The sequence below is a fragment of the Alternaria arbusti genome (genome assembly GCF_024043155.1).
Source record: "Alternaria arbusti strain BMP 1465 chromosome Unknown scaffold_16, whole genome shotgun sequence".
In the NCBI taxonomy this organism is placed as follows: domain Eukaryota; kingdom Fungi; phylum Ascomycota; class Dothideomycetes; order Pleosporales; family Pleosporaceae; genus Alternaria; species Alternaria arbusti.
The window spans coordinates 329531-346120 of record NW_026249956.1 but is presented as its reverse complement, the minus strand read 5'-3'; the positions used below and the strand labels follow the sequence as shown (position 1 = coordinate 346120).

Sequence of the window (16590 nt, the reverse complement as noted above, 5' to 3'; positions counted from 1 at the left end):
CAGCCAAGAAGTGATGGAGGACGAATGCAAGGGCTTTTTAGTGTGATGGGGACGTCTTGGTACAATGGGGACGTTTTAGTGTAATAAGGACGTTTTTTGGTATATAACATGCCTTGGAATTGACTCAGTTACCTACATCTCCATCAGCTCGTTCTGCGTCTTCCTCGATTCTTTCGCATTCATCAGCATGAAGTACTCATTCACTCTTGCCGTTGCGGCTTTGTGCATTGAAAGCAGTGTCGCAACACCGCTCAACCTAGAAGCCAGACAGGTAACCAACACCACCCCTACTCCAAAGACTCTACTGACATCTGTTCAGCAAGGCAGTGGCGCAGGTCCCTATGCTCCGGGCACTTACAAGACCGAAAGCTCTCTCCAAGGCCACACGATCTACTACCCAACCAAGAACACCGGATCCGAGAAGCTCCCTGTGCTCGTCTGGGGCAACGGTGCATGCAGCACCGACGGCCGCTCGAACTCGGCTCTCTTGCAGAACATTGCCAGTTACGGTTTCCTGGCTATTGCTGAGGGTGGTCCCAACGGCGGCGGTACCTCCAATGCTCAAACCATGAGACAGGCCATTGACTGGGTCACCCAGAACGCCGGCAAAGGAAACTATGCCAACGTTGATGCGAGCAAGATCATGGCCGCAGGCTTCTCATGCGGTGGCGTCGAAGCCATCGACAACATCTGGGACAGCCGTGTCGACACCATCGGAATCATCAGCTCAGGTTTGCTGACAAACTACACTGCGGCCAGTAACTGGAGGAAGCCAGTGCTTTTCGTATTGGGCGGTTCAGGCGACATCGCTTACGGAAACGTAAGTTCTCCTTACCTACTCCATTCTGTTGCGTGCAAGATGAGCTAACAAGGATTCTAGGGCGAGCGTGACTACAAGAACATGCCTGCTGGTGTTCCGACCTGGAAGGGAAACATTCCCGTCGGCCACGGCGGTACACTCGGCGATGCTAATGGCGGCCGTTTTGGCAAGGCGATCCTTAACTGGATGCTGTGGACTATGAAGGGAAACACACAGGCGGCATCTTACTTTACCAGTGGTTACCAGGCTGATGGATATCAAGTTGAGTCTAAGAGCTTGAACTCGTTGAAGCCGTTCTGAGTGCTGGAACGCGAAGGCGTAGTCGTGGAGAATTTTATGAGAGAGACCATACCTAGGTATAGGATGCCAATCATCCCTATTCGAAGTTATCATATTCGAGCAAAAAACCAGTGTTATGAACATGCACTTTCCATAATCAAGCTCTTCGACGTTGTCAGCGCTCAACGGCACCAAATTCCCATCCCCACACCCCACTAACCCCTCCGCGTTAGAGCTCCCGTCAGCATTCACCCACCCCACCATGGATACCCCAACAACATCATCGTCTCATCCCAGTACCGTCACACGACACACCAAACCACCCCATCTCAACATCACGTCCTCACCCAAAATGTCCACCCCCCTCGCCACAGTAGCCATCCTCTCAATCGGGCAAATGGGCCTCGGCATCGCCGCACTCCTCACCTCGCACAACTACCGCATAACAACCAACATCAGCGGCCGCAGCGCCGCCACAAAAGCGCGCGCGGAATCCGCTGGCATACACCTCTACGCGTCAGACGAAGAGCTCGTCGCAGATGCAGATTACATACTGAGTATCGTGCCGCCTGGTGACGCCGTGGCGACGGCGAAACGCGTGGTATCGGCGCTGCAGTCAGAGAAGTGTAAGAGCGAGAGGAGAGAGAAGGGGAAGGGCGCGGTGTGGTATTTGGATTTGAATGCTATTAGTCCAGATAGGACAAGGGGGATAGCAGGATTGTTCGAGCAGAATGAGAAGGGTGTTGTGTTTGTAGACGGGGGCATCATCGGTGGCCCGCCAGCGCCGCCATCACAGACAGATCAAACTGCATGGACAAGACCCGGTATCCCCCTATCGGGACCGCATCCTCTGGACTCCGCACCCGTTTCCGGGGCGCACCTAGCTGAAATACTTAACACGCGGTATCTCGGTGGGGAAATCGGGACAGCGTCGGGGCTGAAATGCTGTTTTGCGGCGCTGTCAAAGGGCTTTACGGCGTTGGCGCTGCAATCTTTCTCGTCGGCGGAGTCGCTGGGTGTGTTGGATCCGCTGCGTGAGTATCTTGATGTGTATAATCCTGGTGCGAGACAGAAGGCGGAAAAGAGTGTGGTGGGGTGTACGGGGAAGGCTTATCGGTGGGTGGAGGAGATGGTGCAAATTGGCGAGTGTTTTCGAACAGAAGGTGGGACGGCGGGTGAGGCGAGTGTGTTTAGGGAGATTGCCGGTGTATTTAATGGGTTGGCTGATGTTGTGGAGAGGAATAGCAAGGAGGAGATGGGGAGTGTGGAGGGCGTTGTTGGAGCGTTGTTGAGGGATCAGAGGGATAAGAAGAGTTAGTGGAAGCGAAAGTCTGCTGTTCTGGTGGTATGCACATGCGGTCTTTTTGCATGGGCGCGCATGGTCAAATTAGGCCTGGTCATTAGACGTATTCAGATTGGAATTCCATACCCCCGCGCTATGCTACCTAACAGAATCATGGTCATCAATTTAGCACAAATCATGTCCTGCGAGCATTACGGCCATCACCATACGCCAATGTGCGTCCCATATCCATTACCGTACTCGATCCTGCCGCACTACTACCGCTGACGCCCCTCTTGTGCCCTGCCTCCATACTGCTTCTGCCCTCAACCAGCGCCCTTCGTCCATCGACGCTCTGTCCAACGAGCCTACCACTGAATTGGTGCCAGCAATTGGGCGCTTGGAGGATATACTTTTCCATCGCAATCCTGAATCTGTTCCTGTAATCACGCGGCGACGTGATGGTAGGCTTGTTCTTGCCGCGATCCTTGATCCAACTCTCTAGCTTCTTGTCCCAGGTGTAGGTGCGAATGCAGTCGATAATGCCTACGATGATCTCGCGTTGTGTGTCGTCAAAGCCTGCCATGAGAGAGTAGTCCATAACGTTGTTCTGTGATAGGAAAAGCGTATCGTTGAACACACTTGCTTTGAGCAACTTCTTGGTGTGCTCACGGACGAAGATCGGTGTCTCAGAGTAGATGATGTCAACAAGATTCTCGTCTAGAAGAACTTCATCTCGTTCGCCAGTGGCTTGGATCTTGCGATTGCGCATACTGCCCTTGAGATCGTAGCGGCGATTCGGTTCGCGATCGTAGAATAGGTTCTCCATAACAAGCATGTACCAGTCAAAGTCACGACCGGTGGGTGTCTTGATCTGGACTTGGAAAAGGCCAAACATCTTAGCGATGACGCTGGGTAGCGATTTGAAGAGATTCTGGTGCGTAAAGGCAAAGTAGTTGGGGCCGAACTTGAAGAATGCTTGAACTTCGACTGGAGAGAGTGACTTCAGGACAAAACGGTCGTCGAGGGTCTTCAAAAAGATTGACTTGGACTTCCCGCCCTTGGAATCCCATTTCGAACAGCGGGAGAGGGACTCCACGAAGCGTTCTGCCACACCGCATTTGCGGCGGAGTGCGTCGAAAGATTGGGCGTAGAAAATCTTGCAGTGCGCCTTTACCCCACGATTGGTGAAACTGTAGCGGATGTTGTGGTTTTCTTCATGCAGCAGATTTCGTTCGACTGACTCTTCAAACGTTTCCATAACGCCATCACTTGAAGTAAAATCGCGGAAGGTTTGTCGTTTGGCAACATAATCTGGACACGACAGCGCCAATGCAATAATGGAACTGGGTTCGTCTTCCCGGATGATGATATCCGAGTTCTCCCAGACGTGCTCGATCTGTGAGAATGGATACTCAAGCGGTGTCCATCCACTTGCTGATCGCTCGGACCAGAAACTGGTAAGAATCTTGAGTAATGTGTTCTTCTCGTGTTTGGGGAGCTCAAGAGAGTTTTCCAGCTGCGAGTCACTTAGACTCAGAAGTTGAGAGCCCGCGAGGCTCTCCGGTAGAGGAATATCTTCTGGCGTCGTCTCCGTATCACTGATGTCGTTCTCGGGATCTGATGGAAAGTGGCTTGGAGATTTGGGTGACTCATCGCAGCTGGGAAGTTGGGCCATTTCATCATGAGGGTGTCGCCTCTCAACCGGTGACTGAGATGCTGTTGTGTCACCTGTGTGCTCTGTAAAGGTGCTGTCGCCAAGTGTACTGTTGTCTAGACTCGCCCGAGGAGGAGTTGGAGTACGCAGATCTTCATCAGAATCCTCATTCTCTTGTACAGCGTCATGAACATTCTTGTACACCTCGACCACCGGTTTAGAGGAGGCAAGTGGGAACGCGCGCACTTGCCTAGCTCGATCATTACGTCTCTCACGCATACGCTGGTTCTGAAATTCTCGTGACAGCTGTTCGAAATGCTGCGCAATCTTCGATACCTTGTTTTGGCTCTTGTAAGGTATAGATCGGGGTATGCGAGATGAGGACTTGGATTGCTTTGGGGTAGACAGCCCTAGCCCAAGTCGCTCTGTCATACGCTCAAAAGCCTTTGTAGAGTCGTTGGAGTTCGGCTTCGGACTAGTGGGCCCATTGTTGGAGACAGATGAGCCTGGGAAAGGGCCGATGTGTTTAGCAATATTTCCAGGCTGAGATTGTGTTCTCACAAGTGCTGTTGGCCGGGCCGGTGTCTCACGTCGACCGGGCTCGACCAGCCGCGGAATTTTGCTTTCAGCTGTGATGTTCGAAGCTGACGGTAATGGTGATGGGCTACTCGGCATGTTCTCAATCGCTTCAGCAAGCGACTTATCAATCGGATTTACCCTCGGAAGACTGGTAGGTGTAGGCGACCCTTCGTCGTACTTGTTAGGATCAGAAGCAACAGTTGGTGTCTTGGTGAGTTCTTCATTGCCGACTGCAGGTGTCTCAGGATAGTTGGAGGGCACTGCAAGATCCAGGTGACGGACGTCTTCTCGCTCAAGTGCCTCCCGCGGGGTCTGGATTGGCAAATCTGAACTAGGCTTGGTCAGAGGGGGCGTGGTGGGTCCAGACGTCTGTTCTCCCCCATCCGCAGGCTGATCGCTAGTCGAACTCTCTTCTTTGACAACGGAGCTCAACATGTCGCGGGCCATTTCTGGTGACAGATTAGATGGCCTCGGCGATAACGCAATCGACTCATCCTTCTCATCGATGTACGAATCGTCCGCACCTGATTCCCCGCCCTCGTCCACAGATGCCAAAGAGCTCGTAGACTCATCCCGCTCCAAGAATCTCTTCAGTTGCATGTTCGCATACCTCCTAATATCTCGCTCGGACGGGAAGAACTGCTGCTCAAACTCCAGAAAAGTCACATCCCAGGCGATTGCCTTTTCCTGAATGGCGCGAATGGCGCGATTCATGGGGATGATCTCGTAGTATTTGGAGTTCATGTACTTGTCTTGGAGTTTGGATTTCAGCCACTCGTGTTCCTCGTTCGCGCGTTTTGAAAGTATCTCAACTTCCTTGCGGCAAACATCCACCTTCTCTGGAATGACATCTTCGACATGTATCCCCTGGATACGAGCGCGAAGCGAGTCCATGAAGCAGTCCAACTTCTCCTCGATCATCGAATATTGGCTATTCTTCAACCTTAGGTCGCTATCCACTTTCCAGGTCACATTCGGCTTGGGAGCGATGACCTCGTACATCGGTACGGGGTCATACTGGATACGTAGAGCAACATTGCTGTAGCCGAAGTAGCGAACGTGGTCCTTGTGAATGTCATGGGGACATATACCCGCTCGTGGATGCAGTTTAGTACTCCAGAAAGTCAACTCTAGGTATTTGGCGAAAGAGTATCTCCAACTCCACTCCGACATGGGAAAAGCTTGCGTTTCCTGGCCACATATTCGGCAACAGCTCCACATGAGAATGGTTTGATACATGCCTTTCAGCTTCGGTGGGTGCTTCTGGACAATGACCGTCATCTGACCTTCTCCATGCACGTATTGCCGAGAGTGATCGAGCATTCTCCGGTCGCAATTGCCCACTTCACAAGCAACACTGGCTGAAGTGCACAAGTCCTCCACGTATTGGCCCAATGTGCAGTCTGGCGTGAAGCCATCGTCGTAATCATGTTCTTGGTAAAAGCCAAGCGCGATGATTTCTGGTCCAATGCAGGGAGTTGAGGTTACAGTATTGACAACACTGTAGAGTACGGCAATCTTCTGGTGGTTGAACGGGTCGTAAAGATCCGTGTTACCCGAGAGATACTGCTCCCACTGTCGCTTCTGTGTCAGGTACTGATTCAATGCCTTGTCGTATTCTGATGCATGCACTGCAGATAAGAATTCCCGAACTTGCTTTGAAGCCTTCTCCACCACGGTGTGGACCATCTCGGGCTGTACGAGTTCGAACTTCTGGCCAATTTCACCGGGCTTTTCGTCACTTTCATCAGCAGTGTACTGGTTCTTTAGCTTCTTCAGATGGCCAAGCTTTGCTTCGTACTGGCGGGCCTGTTCGAGCAGATAAGGTTGCATGAATTTGACGAATGGCGAAGAAGAAAGGATCTTTGTTCGGTGGTTTTCGACCATGTCGCTATAGTAAGAGGGTGCAGCATCGCTAGATCGCAGGTCGTTCCCATCATGCAACGCGTTAGTAGGCTGAGAAGCGGTATCGTCTCCACCGCTTTGAGTTCGTGAGCCGTCTTGATCTTGGCGGTCCAAGGCGAGAGTACCAGTAATGGATGCTGTTGGTGTATCTATGAATTCGTCGCGCATCAGGCAAGTCTCGAGCCGAAGATTGTACACGACATACGTCATGAACTCAGTAACGCGTTTCAGCCTGACCAGGTTATGACTCTCGGCACCTCGTAGAACAATTGTGCAGCCTAGTTCTTTCTGGCACCCAGACAGAAAGATGTAGGTTTTCCTTGCATTCTTGTGCACGTAGGTCTTGACATCAAACCTGCCGCAAGACCCAAGATGGGTTGGGTCTATGGCCAACTTGTCGACGGATGAGATCATTTTCGAATTTGTGCATCGCGCGACAGCGTTCAGTACTGTAGGCTTGACGTTGTAGACTACGGCAATTCCCTCTTTCTCCAGGAATTCGAGTGCCAAGCCAGACACATTACGTTGTACGAGCAGGACGTGAGGTTGGAGAGCTGCGATACGACTTACGAGGTTACGAAGGTATTCCCGCTCCTGAGCGATGACGGGCTCAAGGCTCATGAAGTGTGTTTGGTGTCGCGCATACTCAATAGCGAAAGTGATGATGGCGATTCTTGGGTTGGGTATATTGCGCGGCATACTCCGCAGGGCAACGTTCTTGGTAAATACCACTCCCGATACGTATGCGGTGTCCTTTGGCTTACCACCCGGGATCTTTTTCAACTTGATGTAGTTCCTCACGTCGATGTCATCTCCTCTATCTACATCAGGATTGACGTCATCTGTACACTGTCGTAAGATCGGGATCAAGGCCTTTTCCCAACTGGACGCGTGCGGTACTCCAGCGTCGTTCAACATCTGTATCAGGAGCTTTCGTGCATGATCTAGACTGGCCTTGTTGAGTTCGACCTTGGGTGTCATACCCTGCATTGATGCGCTACGGGTGATTCTCCCTCCGGGTGGTGTTGGTGAAGGAGACGGCTGGAGTTGTGGTGTTCCCGGTCCGCTACCGCCGTAGCCGGTATAAGGTCTTAGCAGGGTGTTGCTTTTCGATCGCCTTGGGGAGGCTCGGTGAGTTATGCTGCTTACGCTCAGATTCCTTCGTCGAGATGGTCGATTTCCGTTGCGACTTGTGATGCTAATATTATCTGCATCTCGAGCATGGCCCGCGCCTATGACACTCCTATCACCAGCCCTTGACTTTCCTTTTCTCATGGCTGCCAACAGACCACCTAAACCACCTCTTTCATGATCCAAATTCGCGCCAGCCGCAGGATCTTCTCTCAGCGTCGCGAAGATGCTGGCGTGATCTTCTTCGCTCGAGCCCTCGTCCGACATGAAGGGAGCAAGATCTGGGTCGATTATGTTATCGTGGTGGAAGGCCGACAGGCTTGGTTGACTGCGTGAGTTATCGTGATACTGATGGAAGGGCGCGCGATCGTCATGCTTGACATTGCGCATGTGTTGGTGTTTGGAAGGGTGTCGTTTGTGGCTCGACGAACGGGGTCTCCCGCCCAGAGACCGCAGAGATCGCGAAGAGCTCGGACGAGTCAAAGTTTGAGGACCAAGTTCTATGACATGTGACCGGCGTTTCTTTTCACTGCCCACCTTCCGAGACATGGGGATGCTGATGGTCGGTGTTCCGATCTTTGTATGATCACTCTCAACATGATCAGCCTCGTCGTCGTCCGAGTACTGAGTCCTGTCCCCGTTGTCGCAAAGAGAGGCTTGGTCGCCATCATCAGTGTAGTCGGAAGAGTCATCGTCATGGCCGTATATGATACCCTCACATGGTTTGCATACCTTCAGGTTGCTTTGCTGTCCAAATATCTTACCTGACACAATAGACGTGCACTTGGAATCGAAGATTTGCCCACATGTACGGCAGTGATGCTTACGTCTGAAAGTAGTGAAAGCATCACCGCAGCTGAAACAAGCTTTAGCATTTTCGTCTCGCATCCAGAACTCGCGGTCTAGGATCTTTCTTCGCATTTGAGTGAAAGTGCTTCTTGACATGTTGTGTACCGCAGGCGCAGCCTGGGCTTGTCGCTGAATCTCTTCGATAGGAGCAACAGCAGGAGTGCGTATCGTGGAAGTTGTGATAATAGAACTCAACCCGTCAGAAGAAGAGGCCCTAGAAGGCCGGTAGCCTGGGAGGTGTGAAGGACCGACATGGAGCATGGGGGGACGCTGCGGCTCCGGTGCGTGTATGGTAGTTTGGGAGCTAGCGGTGTTGTTGCGACCGAGTTGAATCCTCTCCGGGGACTTCTCAGGTTGTTCCCTTGGCTTGTTAGGCGCAGAGCGGGTGGGTTGATACTGGCTGTCGGCGCGGGAGCTGACCCTGCTCAGACTTTCGCGCGGGGTGTCTGACCCGGCCTTGAAAGTGGCGCTATCACCCGCTTGACCTTCGCCTTTCACGAGCACCATATCATCGTCATCGGTATCGTCACTTTCCTGACCTGCCAGGTCAAAGTCGCCCTTCTGTCTCCTAGTAACGTTGTCCCGGTTTGGAGCGAAGCGCGGGGAATCTAGCCTTTGGGCTCCTAGCGCAGGATCTCTAGGCGTGTTGCTTCTTGGTAAGTCGACGGTGGAGGTGCTTTGGCTCCTAGAGTGTGGGCCCATAGGGCTCAGAATCGAGGATTCGTCGTGTTTTGCTGTATGCCCTGTGTCGACGCTCGGGGTCATTGAGTTCCGGGACCGCGCAGTACCGAGGGAAGCCTTGGACGCATTCATGGACGTCTTACTGGAGAGCGTAGTACTAGATATGTTGGAGTCGCGGGAGGGAGGCAGGGCGTCAGGGAAGTTGGCTGTTGCTGGAGATTGCATGCGCGACGACGGCCTAGAGGTGACAACGGGTGAAGACACGGAAGTCCTCCCTGGGCTTCGAGTGACAGCCGCTGACTTGGAGGCCGGCGAAGTCCCGCTCCTGCCATCTTGTGACTGTTCTCTGACGCCTCCTACAGAAGCTCGCAGGCGACTGTACAGCCCACTGAAGCCACCCTGTACCAAGTCTATGCCCTTGGGCTCACCAACTGAGCTCGGGGCCGGTGGCACGGTGAAGTCGTCGAAGGTGGTGAGCGTGTCGGAGCGTGATGCCTGGGCATGCATTTGGTAGAGCGAAGGCGGCTGCAGCGAGCCCCGCCGCGAGTCTCTGGACATGGCTGCCGTCAAAAGAATTGCAGTCTGCGGGTGCAGTAGGAAATATCGAGTGTGTCCAGACGGATCGGCGTCCGACAGTGGCCTGTGGTGAACAGCATCAGGCTTCAGGTGGGATCATGCCTAGGTAGTCTGGCGGACAGCGAGGTGGAGTCGAGGATGGCGGATGATTCGTTACACGTGTGTTGCTTCGGATTCATGGGAATGAGGAAGAAGATTCCAGGCGCCGACAGTAGTCAGCTACGACGGCACTGGCACCTGGAGCATCACGAGGTGCATACAGCTAGCTAGGCATGCAGGAAACGCGGCGGGCCATGACGCGCAGCCGCCAAGGAATTCCGCTCGCTGTTCCGCCCCCACGTCCCTCGGCATGAATTCATGCCCTCCAGCCACGAGATGCAGCCGCCGTGAATGGTGGTCCAAGATCAAACGCGCCTGGCTGGACGAGTGAAGCATCAGCTGCTATTCTCAGTTGGACAGGACTCTATTATGTTCTCTTCACGAGTCCCCACACGGCTTGTTGTTCCTCCTCCCCGCACATCTCGCCGGGACCAGAACGCGTCGCGTCTCCCACTGGCGCCGCGACATCCCATTGCATGGCCCTCCGCCTCAGCGCCTGGCTTGAAGAAACGTTCGAGTCCCAGCTGCTGCTAGGCAACCAGTGGCTCCAGGACACATTTGAGAAGAAGCGGTCTGGTGTTAAAGCCCAATTGCACAGGCAGTGGGACGTGTACCACGATAACGGCTCGTCTCTGGATATCATCAACTACGTCCACTCTGACCGCAACAGCGCACTGCTGGTACTCAAGGCAGGTGATACTGCGCCCATCGCCGCTGCTACATCTAACATCACTTCTACCAGGTCGCGCCTCTTACACTTACCGACGGCCAAGTCCAGATCCTCTCCCAATTCACGCCTGACTGCGCTCGGAACTTCCTGCAGGCATTCCCCGCGCTATCGCACCTGTCCATCGGCACCGCAGTAGCCGTCCGCACTTTCACTATCCGCCTCACCCCGTACGGCCCGCCGAGCGAAAGACTGCGCTTGATACTAGATCGGATCGATTGGCTGGGCGATAACCGCGAACGGGTACGGAATCTGACGCGAGAGATTCTGAGGCCACTGCATGCTTGCGATCAGACTGGTGTTTTGCTAGAGCAGCTGCGCCATATCCGCGAGCAAGAGGACCGCCGATGCTTGGCATCTGGTGCTGAGGAAACGGACGTAGAAGCACTTAACGACGCTACGGCGGATAACATGGGCTCAGATGGGAACATGCCGCATGGCAACGAGCTCCAATCACAGACGATGGGCACTCAGCTGCCATTTGGAACACAACTGCCTCTCCCATCCCGTCCTCATGCAGGCAACGAGGAGCCACAGGTCATAGGAGTGAACCGGCTCGAGCCAGTCCTAGGCGGTAACACCCAGCGAAAAGAGATACGGCCAGGTGCTGCTAACACCGACTACGAGAAACAACAGTCACTGCTAGGTCTTCTCGGCAAATTATCCAATCCAAACGCCCGCAAACCCGGGGCGCCCTCTGCGAACGGTTTCGTACAGTCAGCTTTCGGTAAGCAGCAAAGTGACGATACGCCAACTGCAGATGAATCTCTCGAACCACCGCCAGATGCATTGCAACGACAGTCAATGTTCGTACCAGAAGCTGGGAACGAAGGTCCCGCATCGTCTGTGTCCAACCATGGGAGAAAGAGGGTCAAAAGGGTCCACGAGGTATCGCCCGAACCTGCAAAAGCTGCCGAAGACGTTCGAACCGAGGATCAAACCACTGAGCAAAGCCTGATCGAGGATAACAATGACACAATGCCTCCGTGCTCTTGGATGGCAGATTTGATCTTCAATAGCGAGACGCTAAAGGTACCGAAAATCCAACAGCACTGTCTGGGCAGGGAAACCAGTTGGCTAAAACCTCAACCCGGGGTTCAGCCTTTCCAGGCTGGAAACATGCCGCAATCAATACTCATGGCTTGTCATCGGATGGCTGACGAGAGAGCTGGCGCTGAAACTGACGATGAATCGGACCCAGATCCGTCTGCAGAGACTGTCGATCCATCGCCCGAGTCTCTGCCCCAAAAGACGCAAGATGATGAACCTGCCTTTACCAAAAACGATAGATCTGCGAGGACAAAAGATGATGAGCCCGTGACTACTCAAGACGACAGTGATGCCGATAGCGAGATGACCTGGGACACGTCCCCGGAGCCTCCACCACGTCCAGCAAGAGTCCATCAAGAACTTCCTCCTGACTCAAGCATCGAGAAGCCCGCATCTCATTTAGAACATGATTCTGCGTCACAGCCAATGCCCACCAGCAAGCAGTCACAAAATCGTTCTCTCGTCGAGATTTCAGATGACGACGAGCCAACTGGTCCATCATCTTCGCCACCCGTTCCAGCTGCACCCGCAGATTCTGACGATGAGATGAACATGGAAGAATCCGTTCCACAAGCCTTGGGCGAAGATCTTACACGACACAGAACAGAGACATCGGCAATCGGGAAGGCTCCAAAGTCTGATCCCTTGCGGTCGCCTGTAGTTGTTCAGGTCAAAGAAACTCCGTATGGAAAAGGCAAGAATGCCCCAGGCGCCCAAAGCTCAAGCGGCGAGCCAAAACAACAATCATCTACATCGATAGTCCATAGTACATACGATACGCCTAGTCTCTCTGATCTTGCCGAGCTTGGGGTTATGCAAAGTTCAGGCGACAAGCACAAGGGAGTTGTGGTGCCTAGCAGTGTACCCCAAGGCCCCAACGGCGATGACGCTGGAGACATAGAGATGCTAGACCATATCCCAGACGCACAAGATCTCAATGGCGAGACGGCTGCTGCACAGCGATCGCAACACAGGCTAGATCAAGGGACGAAGTCCACATCTTTCTCCCATGCAACGACCAAATCTACGCATCTATCGCCGGAAAACCGTGGCGTACAGTCATCACCGGCAATACCTCACCTCGCTTCACAATCCACCAAGCGCAAGCTCATTAGTTCGCCGACCAAGAGCAAACGTCGACAATCTAAGAGACGCGAAATCAAGATTGTCGGGTTTGGAGACGAGGCTCCGTCTGCGATCGACCCAGTGGCTGCGTTACTCAAAGAACGAGACGATTCTCTACGCAGATGGCGGGAGCAACGTAATTCTAGCACCAGCTTTGACAGTCGACCTGAGACTACGAGCAGATTTGCCACGGAAGATTCAGACGCAATGGATATTGACGGTGCTGTCAAAGTGGAGAAAAAGGAGCCATCGCCCAGCATGTCCCCTCGGCATCAGGATCTATATGACGAACCGAGTCCTAGACAAGTAAAGCCCGCTGCAAACCCAGCTTCCCAGCCGCCCACAACACATACTCAGTCACAAGGCCGCTCCCGTGATAATCGACCTCGTGGTCCCGTTCCGATACCTATGCAACCTCTACCAGCATCTTCAAAGCAAGTAGATCAGGATGATGTTCAAACCGTCTTCCAGTCCTTCAAATCCGCCTATCCACAATATGATGGCGATGAGAAGCACTTTCGAAATCAATGCACGCAGATGTATCAACTGGAACAGGAAGACAAGATGGTACCAAAATGGCAGTGGGACGACTTCATCATACGTAACAGGACAGACTACAGACAGTACGCCATGGACTGTATTGGTCAAGGAGAAGATCCGGAGCCATACCATCGCTTCTACAAGAACGACATCCGCGATACCTTGTACAAAGAGGGCATTATCAAGAACACGAAGACGCTGGAAAGGGCACTGGAGGAGCTTAGCGGTGGTCCACCTGCAAGAACAGCCGAGTCTAGACAGGAAGTCCAATCTGTCCCGAAGCCAAAACCAGTAAGGAAGTCATTGCCAGGTTCCTTCAACCAGCCCAAGAAACCCACACATGACCACATCAACAACGCTCACTCCCGTCCACGCCAATCCCTTCCCACAAACCCGCGTCCTCACGCCCAAAGCCCTCTCCGGCCCAGTTCACCCTCATCCGGATCTTCATCACGACCCCAACCCCGCCCATCGAATCCAACAAAACGCGTACCCTCTACAACCCGGCCTCCACGCCGGCCTTCCAACAACTCCCCCTCCAACACCACCGATCCAACCAACCCAGCCCCCACCACCACAAGCACCGGCGACAAATACCGCGACTTCGTCTTCGCCATGCAACGCAGCGCCTCATGGACCGGCAGCACTGAAGTGAGTTCCACGCCCAAGGCTAAGAAGTGACACAAGAACAATGGGCTAAGGTATGTGTGTTTCCTTTTAGGTCGATCCAAAGAAACCGTGGCCGCAGAGTCTGGCCGGTAGACCGAGTGTGGCTGATGCGCCGAGGAGCAAGGTTGATGTGCTGGATTGGGGGGATGTGTTGGGGAAGATGGGGTGGAGGGGTGGGAAGTGAGGGGATTGGAGATGGTTCGGGATGGCTTGCATAGATGGATGATATGTGTGTTTGGATATCCTGGCTTCTTGTTTTGTTAGAGAGAGACCTGAAGACGGTGCCATGGGACGTTGAGGCATTACTAGCGAAATTTGAGAAATTATAATTAGCGACCATGAGGTTGCGAGCAATCTGTCAAATTCATACGGAGCATTCCTTTGTGATACAATCGCTGAGAACCATGCATGTCATCGTTGGATTACCAATATCATTGCAGGAGGGTATATACTCCCCGCCTCGTCCATATCCGACCTAACAGCCAGTGAAACCCCATCAAACGCCTTGTTACCATCCCATTTCGTACACATACCATACATATGCTAACACACACGCCAGCCCTAAGCTCCCGACGCCGACATCCTCCACCTCCTCACGCCCTGCAACCCACTGACACCCACAGTAACCACCAGAAGCAGCGCATTGAACCCAGCCATCATGTAGAACGGCGCACCAGGTCCAGTACTATCGAATAACGCACCACCCGCTTTAGTCAGAAGCAAGATACCAAAGCCACCCAGCAGACTGTACGTGCCCGCTATCGAGCCTTTGATGTGGTTATGCGATGATGTCCGCCTTGACGCGGAGGCCGAGCGGGAAGATTGTATGTGTTCTGGAAGCAAAGGAGCGTTTTCGTCCAGAGGGGTGATGGGCGCGCTGTGTGGTGGTGTGGCGCCTGCAGATGGATGCGACGTTGTTCCAATGGATGCGGAAGCCGAGTTGTGGAGATCTGTCGCGGAGCCATGTTCGTCGTTGTTGATGCCACGGCCGAGGAGGGCGAGGGAGCAAACGATAGCGCCGATCTGACTGATGCCTAGTAAAGCTACGATGAAGAAGATCGCGCCAGTGCCGTCGTCGCTCTTGTAGTCTGGGCTCGTGAGCGATCCGAAGGCTGAGTATCCTGCAATGCCAGATACAGCTGCTACTAGCAAGGGGATATTGTATCGTGGGAATCGACCGGAAAGGTAGCCGAAGAGAGGTGCGGACATGAGTGCTATGAGCTGGCTGATGCCTGTTAACATCGCTGCAAGTTTGTAGGCTTCGGGACATGCGACTTTGATGTCTGAGGGAATGTTGGAATCAACTTTGCAGCGACCAGTTTGTAGAAAGTAGTGGTTCGTGAAGAGAGGGATGAAGAGCGATATAGCAACTGAAGATGCGCGCGCGACGAATCCTCCGACGTAGCCGAGTCCGATGTTTGGGGAGGTGAAGCCGAGACGCACACTTTCCAGGAAGAGACCAGGGTATGATAGTACGGCGTCGCGCGTGAGATGAGAGTCTACGTCTTTGTAGTCGCCTCTGCTGGTAAGGCGCTTCCAGCCTTTCGCTTCTTCACCAGGTAGTTGGCGCAAGCCGAAGAAACAGCCTAGTGCCACAAGAAAAGCGATGGCCCCTACGACATAGAACGCGTCTGCTACAGCTGTCGCGGGACGCTCGCCGGCATTTTGAAACTGTGTTGGCAGAGGTAGGAAGACGAACAGTGCGACTAGAGCGCCGCAGCCTGTGAACATGCCCACCAAACCAGCAAGCTGTGACGTAGATGCGCCCGAACTCTTCTTCGCAGGTATGTCTTGTGTATGATCTTCCGGAGAGTTGGAGCGGAAACGCGCGGGCGTAATCGTGAGTTCGGACGATATCGAAGCGGCTGGCGCATGCGACCTGCCACGGCTACGCGTCGGCGATCGCGGATCAGGTTTGACTTCCTTGACGAGAGTCATCGAGGGCAAAATCGCCGTCACCATAGTCGCGCTGTTCAGATGTCAGCCTCAATAGCCTGTGCAAACATCCCAACTTCTCAAAACTTACGTCGCACTTCCACCCAGACTGAACAGCACCCTCGCAAGCAACAGCTCCGGATACACATTCCGCGCCTGTACAAGGACCCATAGCGCAACACCCACAATACTGTATCCCATAACCGCAACACTCCTCACACCCACGCGGTCGCTCAGTAGTCCCCACGCTGGACACGCAACAAGCGCAACCAGCTCATCCACGAACCCCAGCGTGCCGACCGCATCACCAACATTGCGCGACTGGCCGATACGCTGTGTGATGACAAAGGAAATAGAGCTATTGAGGAAGACGAGGAAGCTTATGCTGAAGAGCGCCACGCCGAAGAGGTACGATGCGATCTGCGTGCGCGTGGCGGTGAATTGGAGGCCGAACATGATTGCGCGATTGGTGCTCGCGGTGAGCTGAGCAGGGCTATCGTGGGCGCATTGAGATGTCGTGTGCTGTTTGTGGAAGGGCGATGTCGCGTTGCGGCCGTTCGGTCCGAAGATGCGTGATGTCAGAGCTGTGGCTGGAGGGTGTGGCGGCAGACTGGTCTCATCACGTGTGCAGCGTCTCACCCAGAACGTGTCCGCACTCAGCCCAACGCCATCCAGGCCGTGATGGT

The 16590-nt window shown here is 53.7% G+C and overlaps 6 protein-coding genes across 6 annotated transcripts; 3 read left to right on the top strand and 3 right to left on the bottom strand.

Annotated features, from left to right (window-relative positions):
• Positions 1–187: 187 nt before the first annotated feature.
• J4E86_009246 (uncharacterized protein) lies at positions 188–1120 on the top strand (the record flags this gene model as incomplete). Its single annotated transcript, XM_051449752.1, has 3 exons — positions 188–271; positions 320–820; positions 881–1120. The coding sequence occupies 3 exons, from the start codon at positions 188–190 to the stop codon at positions 1118–1120; spliced, it is 825 nt and encodes a 274-aa protein (XP_051299089.1).
• A 331-nt stretch (positions 1121–1451) lies between these two features.
• J4E86_009245 (uncharacterized protein) lies at positions 1452–1812 on the top strand (the record flags this gene model as incomplete). The annotated part of the gene is made up of 2 exons (XM_051449751.1): positions 1452–1760; positions 1795–1812. The coding sequence occupies 2 exons, from the start codon at positions 1452–1454 to the stop codon at positions 1810–1812; spliced, it is 327 nt and encodes a 108-aa protein (XP_051299088.1).
• Positions 1813–2577: 765 nt separating this feature from the next.
• J4E86_009244 (uncharacterized protein) lies at positions 2578–7512 on the bottom strand (the record flags this gene model as incomplete). Its single annotated transcript, XM_051449750.1, has 1 exon — positions 2578–7512. The coding sequence occupies one exon, from the start codon at positions 7510–7512 to the stop codon at positions 2578–2580; it is 4935 nt and encodes a 1644-aa protein (XP_051299087.1).
• Positions 7513–7948: 436 nt separating this feature from the next.
• On the bottom strand, positions 7949–9741 carry J4E86_009243 (uncharacterized protein; the record flags this gene model as incomplete). The annotated part of the gene is made up of 3 exons (XM_051449749.1): positions 7949–7981; positions 8191–8417; positions 8481–9741. 3 exons carry the CDS (start codon positions 9739–9741, stop codon positions 7949–7951), a joined length of 1521 nt encoding a protein of 506 aa, XP_051299086.1.
• Positions 9742–10334: 593 nt separating this feature from the next.
• Positions 10335–13981, top strand: J4E86_009242 (uncharacterized protein; the record flags this gene model as incomplete). Its single annotated transcript, XM_051449748.1, has 2 exons — positions 10335–10538; positions 10601–13981. The coding sequence occupies 2 exons, from the start codon at positions 10335–10337 to the stop codon at positions 13979–13981; spliced, it is 3585 nt and encodes a 1194-aa protein (XP_051299085.1).
• A 549-nt stretch (positions 13982–14530) lies between these two features.
• Positions 14531–16360, bottom strand: J4E86_009241 (uncharacterized protein; the record flags this gene model as incomplete). The annotated part of the gene is made up of 2 exons (XM_051449747.1): positions 14531–15938; positions 15996–16360. 2 exons carry the CDS (start codon positions 16358–16360, stop codon positions 14531–14533), a joined length of 1773 nt encoding a protein of 590 aa, XP_051299084.1.
• Between the last annotated feature and the right edge of the window lie 230 nt (positions 16361–16590).